The 9,775-nt window shown below is 41.8% G+C and overlaps 1 protein-coding gene across 1 annotated transcript in view; it reads left to right on the top strand.

The window, feature by feature from the left end:
* Positions 1-4,666: 4,666 nt before the first annotated feature.
* LOC106805177 (3-oxoacyl-[acyl-carrier-protein] reductase FabG-like) overlaps positions 4,667-9,775 on the top strand; it is a 6,196-nt gene continuing 1,087 nt past the window's right edge. The window contains exons 1-3 of the mRNA XM_014806673.1: positions 4,667-4,703; positions 5,115-5,251; positions 7,326-7,396. Coding sequence (XP_014662159.1) covers positions 4,667-4,703; positions 5,115-5,251; positions 7,326-7,396 — 245 coding nt within the window. The remainder of the gene's footprint in view (positions 4,704-5,114; positions 5,252-7,325; positions 7,397-9,775) is intronic.

Raw genomic sequence — 9,775 nt, 5'->3', positions numbered from 1 at the left:
AAACTTATAATAAATGAATACTAACAATAAAAATATGTACTGGTTAAAAATATACACAGTGTATTTACACAGCAGGACTGCCTGTGTAGTGTACCACAGTACTTCTTAAACTGGTGTATGGTTCACCCAAGGGTGAATGAAATTATTTTGAGGTGAATGAAACTAGACCAAAAACATAAGGAAATTTTGTCGTGGGTGAATGAAATTTTGTGATAAGGTTTTGAGGGTGAATGACACTGAAATAGTTTAAGAATTATTTTCTTCCTCCTCTTCCACTCCTGTCTGGTGCATACTTCAATCATAGTGAAAAGCCACGTATACTGCGCATACTCGACTTTACTGCCCATCAGAGTCTAAACGTTGAGACAAAGAAAACCCGACGTATCCTTTCGAGAATGTAAATGAGGAATGAAAAAGGCAAATCGAATGACGAAAACTGGGCGAAAAAGTGACCCTAAACATCTAAGTCAACCTAGAAAAAGTACTCCTTTTTCTAAAGACGGCGCCGACGACGCTACAGGGTCAAAATCCGATCCTTTTTCGACGTTTTCTCTGACGAGCATGCGTACCAACATACGCTGCATGATAAAAAAAAATTCAATTTTAAAAGAAAATTTTAAAAGAAAATTTTAAAAGAAAAATTTAAACAAATACAATTAAAAATTTAAATTAAAAATTAAAAATGTGATTTAAAAAAAAATTGGGCATTCACTCTACCCCTCTTACTAATAACCGTAGGACCAACGACCAACGACCCGTAGGATTATAGATCGGTTCCCCTCAGGGGAAGGACCCTTGCTATACTAATGCACAGGGAAACAGCGCGGCAACGTCGGCGACCTGTCACCTAAAGGGAATGACGTAGGGTCGACGTTGAGCATTTTATCGGGAATGTGGCATGTCTTTTCATAGCATCCCACCCCTCTAATCTCAATAAAAACTATATTAAGTGTTTTTCTCCAATTCGTAAGCCTACTGTACGCATTAAATGGCGCTCGCGCATTCGCAATATCTCTGGAGACGAAGAATATTTAGCAAAAAGTGTGCAATTAAAGTGAAGAGGGATTCTAGCATAGATGAAGAAGAATGTGCATGTAAGGTGCCCGCTGCACATGCATATCGCCGTCGGCCGTACGAAAAAGATGGCGCTCTGCAATTCGCAAATACGCAGGCGGTCGCCGAATTTTACCATGTTTTCCAATATAATATTATGCAGTTTGCTTCAGTCCGTTCTGAGCGCCTGAAACGGTGCTCGCGCATGCGCAATATCTCATGAGAAGAAGAATATTTTGCAAAGCTTATACATTTAAAATGAGGAGCAGGTACCCTAGCATAGATTTACATGATAACATACCATCCGTAGACCTCACTTAATAAATAGGATGAAGACCTTGCATGTAAGGTGTCCGCTGCATATGACAATCAGTACACAATCTGGCTACGTTAGAGGGTTAGCGCATGCGCAATATCTCACCACAGGAGCTATATTTGCTCATGAATATGCATTTACTATGGTTAGGGGGTATCTCAGCATAGATTTCTGAAGTAAATTTTTATATGTAGACCTGTGTTCATAATTAGGAGAGCGCCCTAGCCTGTAGAGGCAAAACTCGTACTTCACCCTTCCAGTCTTTCTCCCTACCCCACTTGTGCCTAGCTCAGCCTCTTTCTTTTGATACTGCCCCTCAGCTATCTTCCCCGTCGCCTCTCCTCAGTCTCCCACCCCTCTCTCCCTCAGCAAGCAATATCATGCAGTTCGCAAGATATATCACACTCTTCAGTCCGTACTGCACGTCTCAAACGGTGCTCGCGCATGCCCAATATCTCCCAAGAAGAATAATATTTTGCGAATATTATGCATTTAAAATGGAGAGGAGGTATTCTAGTATAGATCTATGATAACATCGAGAATTTCGTTTTTATATTACTATTAGTGAAATGCCTGTGAACTCTAATAATAAATTATCGTGTTGGCCAAACTGTGTGGTGCATGTAGACAAGAATTTGATCAAGATTTGCGTGGAACCATTATGTGACAAAGACTACATGAAGTTTTTAATGTTTAATTGACATCTGATTTCCCGTATACACAAAATCAGAGCACGTATATCATACATATATATGATACACGTGCTCTAACAAAATCAATCTTGGCCGATGAGGACCCGACCGATCACAAATCGCATCAAGTATAACCATGTACTGCTACACGCCCCACATATCACAAATTTGATACACCTATACCCTAGGATATAATACACAGGATATATAACGTTGGCAACTATTTGGCTACTTTACTATACAAGCTACCTCACTCACAATCTACTTTCAAGCGTTCATAATTAAAAGTAGCAACGTAACATATTCAATATTTTACATTTAATGATTTAGGGTTCCGGGTTGTATGGTAGCTCTAGAACCATAGTATAGCCCTTGTAGCCACAGGCCGTGGCGAACAAGGGCTATACTATAGTTCTGAAGCTAGGTTGTATCGGGGTTGTATGGTAACTCCTGCTGCTAGTACTCGTAGTCGTACTAGCTACGCCGTGTTTGAGATACTCACCGCTCTATTAACTCAGCCTTTCTACCAGAAACCCGCGCATTTCTCTTTTTCATGCAGCTTCTCTTTCAAGACGTTAATTGTCCAGCTCGCATATTTACTAGACAAAGACATTTTTTAGCTATTTTGTATGGAAGACCTGAGACGACAGGCGACTTTTTGAGTTTCCGAGTTTCTGAATTTCCCATCAATATATATAAAGTGTTGAGAGAGTCGTAGAAAATGTTTGAAGTCCAAAAATGAACACACTGCGCATGCGTTATTCCGTGACATTAAAGTCAGTTTAAATATTGAATCGCCTACCGTAAGATTAAATGTGTGTTATTTAAAGAGGGAAAGAACAATTTAAATTTAGAATCCCCTACCATGAGAATAAATGTGTGCCTTTTTAAGCGGGATAGCATAATTCAAATTTAGAATCTTCTACCGTGAGAGTAAATGTGTGTTCTATTAAGCGGGAAAGCATAGGGCCTAATTTAAATTTAGAATCTCCGTCATAACGCATGCGCAGTGTGTCTGTTTTCGACTTAAAAACATTTCTCAATGCGTGTTCTCACGTGTTTACATTCTTCCCTGTGTGACCCTTGCTTGACCTCCATCTCTGGTACGATACGAAATTCAGAAACTCGAAAACTCGGAAACTCAAAAAGTCATATGTCGTTTCAGGGCTAAGCTTGCATAGTATGACTCTGCATTGACACCATGCACGGCGCATATATCTATATATAGCTATCGATCTAATTTGTAGTCGGGTTTAACGCGGCGGTGACACATCATAAACCCCTATAGAGAGAGAAAGCGAAAGCGAAACGAAGCGATTAGAGAGTAAACCGCTACACTATACGATCAATGATGAGAAATCCTTCAAAGAATTCCTGGATCCGGATCACTACTAAAATCTAATCGATTAGTTGTTGGCCCAAGACCAACCCGTCCAAAAAATTTCATCAAAATCCGCCCGTAACTTTTTGAGATATCCTGTTGACAGACAAGCCAACAAACAAACCAACAAACAAACCAACAAACAAACCAACAAACAAACTAACAGGGGCGAAAACATAACCTCCTTGGTGGAGGTAAAAACCACAGAAATGGCGGAATCTGTTAAACGTGATATATCCCGTACAGACTGCAAATTTGATATGGTATTAAACTGGTGCGGGTCACGCGCGCGTCAAATATTTGCAGTGTGTACGCGCTATCCCGCTGCAAATACGCGCTGGCCCGCACCACTTTGGCCCCGCAAATGAAGGAGGGCCAGATTAAATCCTCGCAACTACACAGCTTGGATAAGTGGTACACGCGTACACACTTACGCACGCACACGCGTACACGCATGCACATAGGTGCACACCTATACACGCGCACCCACCCACACACGATAACACCCATTTACAGTGACTCCCTCCCTACACGGTAGCCCTACACATAGCCGAACTTGTTTATGTACAGGCACAACATTTTCATCAAGATTAGGAATACTTAGAACTAGATATTAAATACTCAGCCAACAAATGTGTTTTCTATGTTCACTTCCTAGAGGCGCAATCTTGTCTTACTGGCCGAGGCAAAAACAGCCACCCATGCAGAGCCACGTGTTTTTTCCCGAATAAAAGAGAGGAACTTCTATCAAATCCATGCACTGCTTGATAGACGTTGTTATATAGGCCGACACAACAATATACAGCGCAAGTGATAACCACGTACAGACACAGGTAAATCGATTAAACGTGTAAAACTCATTAATGTAATGACGACGTTCACGCATACGTGTGTGCGAGTGTGCGTGTGCCCATGGTCAGCGATTAGTGCGTGCGTATCATATAGAACCAGGGTGGAATGTTATAATATCACATTTTAACTATGTTTCTAGGTATATAACTAACTCGGCGTGATTCAATTAGCATTGCATTACGAGTGCAAGTTATAAAATGCTTGATAGACGCAAACAAATCGAAGGAAATCATGCCAAATAATTCTCACGAACTCTGTGGCGACACGTTGTTTATATATTTTGTTCTACGCATATTCCGATACAATAGTAAGAGACACCAAGAAACAAGAGTCACGTCGATAACGTAATAAGAGGCAATATACACTGCTGGCATGGCAAGTTTAGCTGGAAAGGTAGCTCTCATCACAGGTAATACAGTTCAATAGCTCGTGGCGCTAGCTATAGCCATGTACGTAGTCTTTTGCTCCGCAACAGGCGCTGTTAATTTTCATGTGTTACGTATGTTACTGCAGCTGGTAGCACGTTAGCTGTGTGTAGCGACTAATATTATACTATATATTATACATATAATACCATATATTATACTCAATGGCATATTCTAACTTTATGACTACGCAACATACACAGTATCTTATTAATAATGACGAGGCTGTATATATACAGTACAGTAAGGGTTTCACGCTGTTATATGTGCATGTTGTATGGGTGCACGTCACGGATCTGTGGAAGGTATAGGAAGGTTTTTACTGCTATGGTTGCAAGTTCTGTAAATGTGAACGCAACACATGAATTTGTATGAAGGGTTTCACGCTCTTACAGGTGCCAGTTCAGGCATCGGCGCTGCCACTGCTATATTATTTGCCAAACACGGAGCGAAGCTATCACTGACAGGTCGAAACCTTGACAATCTCAATAAAACAAAGAAGGAATGCTTGAAAGTAAACAGTGATCATCAGGTAAATATAGCACATATATATACATATATATATATATATATAATTATCTTGATAATCATGAACTCAATGAGGCAACTGCCCAACATATTGTTTGGTGTATAATCACATTGACATTGTATTGACTCGACGGTGCATAAATGCTAATAAACACCCCCTTTCTCTCTCTCTCTCTCTCTCTCTCTCTCTCTCTCTCTCTCTCTCTCTCGCTAGCTCTCCATCCTTCTCTCTTGCCACTTTCTTCTTATTCAGGCGTTTCAGTGATGTGATTTATTTTCATATTTAATGCATGCTAGCTCGGTGATTAAACCGAGTATACATACTTTACGCATGTGCAACGACCTACACTGTTCTTAGGAGCCAAGTCTGCAAAGCAAATTAAAGACAGCAAACAATAACTAGGCGAAATATATTTTAGACAGTCCTTTGAGTTATTTCGTTATTTTGGAATAATTCCGGTTTTGTATGAGTGTGTGAAAGTGGCGTTATTTTTCATTTCGTTAGCTTACATAGAAAGATATAATTAGTAAATGTACTGAAATAAAAAGATATCTTATTTTTTTTAAAAATGAACCACTTTCTTCAAATGTGTTAAAAATCACTAGCTGAATAATCGATTGATAAAAAACAAAAGAATCAATCCGTTCACATGCGGTAGTCTACGCTTGAAATATATGTAGCTAGAACAATTCTTATCCTAAGGCAACGCACAGCGTCAGATGATCATGGCGGACTTGTCGTGCTCCACGCAAATAGCTAATGATTCGGAAATGTGCAATGCAAAAAAGAAAGCACTTTTATTGTAATATTTTCAATATAATAAATAAAAATAATGCCAGTGCAACACGGTGTCCTAGATGGGTTCAAGACAGCTTGCTTCACGCTATATGGTAACAAGATTCGTATACATATATAATATATATTTAATATTATATATATATATATATCATATTATATATATATATAGCTGCCAATTATAACTTAGGGCATCTTCTATAATTAATATATTCGATATATTACAAGTGACGTGACAATCGATGTGCGCTGTACAGAATCATAATTTAGGATTGCAATTGCTTGTATTTTCCTTTCTTTGCGTTTTACTGCGGAGGTAACGCCTAATTTTTAACGGTTGTAATGAAATGAGGTAGGTTGTTTAGAGCACCACGTTGTGAGGGCGGCGCTCGTTTGCTTTTATGCACCGATCTTTGCGACTCTTTTGATACAACTTCGTTTCGTCGCATGGCCATTTATGGCTTGAACATTGACGATTGAGCTGTCGGTCCTGGTTCAGGCTGTGCGTACAGCCAACATGATTAGCGTGAACGCCGACTCTAACATCCATAGTAAATCATTTTTAATAGGCCCAGGCTACGCGCTTCGGGTCATATATTTTTATTGATGAATCCCAACTATTATTATTTTTTTTTAACATATACCACTCATAATGGTTTTATAATATAATTTATGACTACCTTGTGATCGTTATTTATCAAAAAAAGTAGAGTTTTTGCTAAACTTGTTCTGAAGCAATTGAGTTAAATTCAGTAAGTTAAATTTAACGATTTTGTAATGTGGTGCTGGGCGTGGCTAATATCGTTCCGTGGCATTTGGGATTTTATCTGTGTCTGACTTTTGTATATGGATGACGGACGCGTTAGTACCTTGCGTACTTTATATATTATGTATATTATATATATATATATGATCATGTGTGTGTGTGTGTTTGTAGTTTCGTGCGTGGTTATTGCCTTTTTGATCGTGTGTGCGGCGCTTCGCTTGGCGGCGCGGTGTTTGTGCTGTGTGTGTGTGTGTTGTGGTATTGTAGTTGTGGTATCAAAATTATTTATAGAGATTTTTGTCCGGTGCTTTAAAATTAGAATAGATAGAATTGATTTAGTTTTCAACTACCGATTTCAATTAACTTCTTTTTCAAAGACTTGTGATATTTGAACATCATTTTACTAACCCAGATAGTGCGCACTACTACTGTTTGATGATATTTTGCGTGTGTTTACACCCCCTTTCCCGCGTATTAAAAAATGTATATTATGCACCTAAAATTTGTTTTGTACAGAAGATCCATCTGCTCCAGGGTGACCTGTTCTATTCCACCGAGTTCAAGCTGTGTACTCGACCATCCACGCTGTAGTTTCAGCATGTAAACCTCGTCTCAATCTGCCCCTCATAATATTAGTGTTTTCACGCTTGGATTTCTGGGAATCGTCTCGCGCGTGAATGCTCATGTGTGGATCAGGATGTTGAATATCTCGTCTCATACTCAGTATGTGTGCAAGCAGTAACTCAACGTAGGCCTTAATTAAGTATCTCAAGATTCGTAATGCCCGGCTTCTCTCTAGGTTCGTAAGCGTATATATAACTCTGGTAGGACACGACGATCAACGCGGATATAATGGTGCTTCCTATTGAGATCTAAGCGTCGTCCCACACCAATAGATTTTGCTGGCGACTCCTATGTGGTGTCGCTGTGATTAGTGTAGCTGGGTATTTCGGGGAATCGTTCGTCGCTGCTGTGTGTGCTGGTGAGGCGAAGTGCAAATATTTTTGATATCAGATTTTACCATGCACACGTGCTGCCAGCCGTGCGCCGGCTTTTCAGTCGGAACGTATAAAAACGCCGAAGGAAATGTCTTATTGCCAGTCAACGTCGCCAACGCTTGCAGCCGCCAATTCGCCCATCATTATGATGTATGTGCGTGTTGTGTGAGTGTCGGCGGATAGATTCGGTGTGTGTGTCGCCGCGATGTGCTGAGGAGCGAAGTGAATATTTTTATATCTATATTACATGACACACGTGCTGATGTGTCGTGTGCTGTGTGCTGTGCTCGGTGTCGATAGCGTGTTATTAAATTGACGGGTTTTGTGTGTGTGTGTGCTGTGTCGACTGTGGATAGAGGAAATTCTTGATTGTCCAGTCGATGTCGCGTGTGCGTACAATCTGGTTCGCAGCGCCATTCGCCCTACATCGCCATAGCTGGGATTCGGGGAAATCGACTTCGCGCGATGCTGAGAGCGAAGTGAATATTTATATCAGAGTTTTTACCATGACACACGTGCTGTCAGGCTGCCCTGGGTTTCGATGTTCGCGGAATCGGTTTATTTAAGATGCGGTGTGTGTGCGTGTGTCGTGCCGGAAGGAAATTCTATTGCCATGTCATACGTTGACCAAACGTTGGCAAGCGCCGATTCGCCTCATACATTAGCATAGCTGGGGATTCGGCGTGCGGTAGTAGTGGGTCGTGTGCTCGTGCGCGTCGCTGCGTGGTGCGTAGTTGCTGTGTGGTAGTGCGTGGAGGAGCGAAGTGAATTGTATATATCCAGATTTTACCCATGCACACGTGGTGTCCAGCTGACCCGCGGCTTCAGTCGAGAACGTATAAACGTCCGAAGGAAATTCTATGCAAGTCAACGTCGACAACGTTGCAAGCGCCACTTCCTGGTTTTGCCCACTACTCATTTAGCATAGCTGGGATCTCGCGGGTAATCGATCGCCGCGATTGCTGGAGAGCGATGTGAATTATTTCTATATCAGATTTTACCATGCACACGTCGCTGTTCAGCACTGCCCGGCTTCAGCTCGAAACGTACTAAAAACGGTGCCGAAGGAAATTTTTATTGCCGTCAACGTCGACCACGTTGCGCGCCATTCGGCCATTACATTAGTCGATGAGCTCTGGGATTCCGGGAATCGCTCGCCGCGATTGCTGATGAGCGCAAGTGAATATCTATTTATATCGATTTTACCATTTGCACATACGTGCTGTCAGCTGGGCCGAGGCTTCAGTCGAACGGTATAAAAACGCGCCGAAGGAATTCTATTGCCAGTGCACGTCGACCCAACGTTGCAGCGCCATTCGCCATACGTTAGCCATAGCTGGCGATTCGGGGATTGCGTCGCTGGTCGCGGTGTGGCGTCTGAGATGGCGGTGTGGTAGCGTTGTTTGTGTAGTGTGGATACGTTCAGTCCCTTTACCATGCATCAGCGTTGCTGTCAGCCTTAGCCCGGCTATCAGTCGAAACGTATTAAAAACGGTCCGAAGGAAGATTCTTCATTGCCAGGATCAAACGTCGACCAACGTTTGCCAGCGCCATTCGCCCATACGTTAGCAATATGCTGGCAGATTGCAGTGTGGGAATTTGCGGTCGCGGCGGGCGCGGGAATGTTAGTGCTGTCGTGAGGTGGTGCGACAGTGTGCAAGTGATGCTGTAGATTCAGATATTTACTGCACACGTGCATGTGTGTGTTGGTATGTATGTTGTGCTGTGTGTGTGTGTATGTGCTTGTATGTGTTGCCGCAGTTTGCGTGTGTGTGTGGTGTATGTGTGTGTTTGTGTGTGTGTGTTGTGTGTGTGCTTTCCTGTCAGCCTGCCGGCTTCAGTCAGAAACGTATAAAAACGGCGAAGGAAATTTCTAGTTGCTAGTCAACGGTTCGACCAAACGTTGCAGTCGCCATTGCGCCCCATCATTAGCATCGCTGGATGTGATTCCGGGCGGAATCTTCGCGC

Source organism: Priapulus caudatus, unplaced genomic scaffold, assembly GCF_000485595.1.
Source record: "Priapulus caudatus unplaced genomic scaffold, Priapulus_caudatus-5.0.1 Scaffold104, whole genome shotgun sequence".
In the NCBI taxonomy this organism is placed as follows: Eukaryota; Metazoa; Priapulida; class Priapulimorpha; order Priapulimorphida; family Priapulidae; genus Priapulus; species Priapulus caudatus.
The sequence above is the reverse complement of the archived record's forward strand: the minus strand, read 5'-3'. Positions and strand labels throughout refer to the sequence as shown.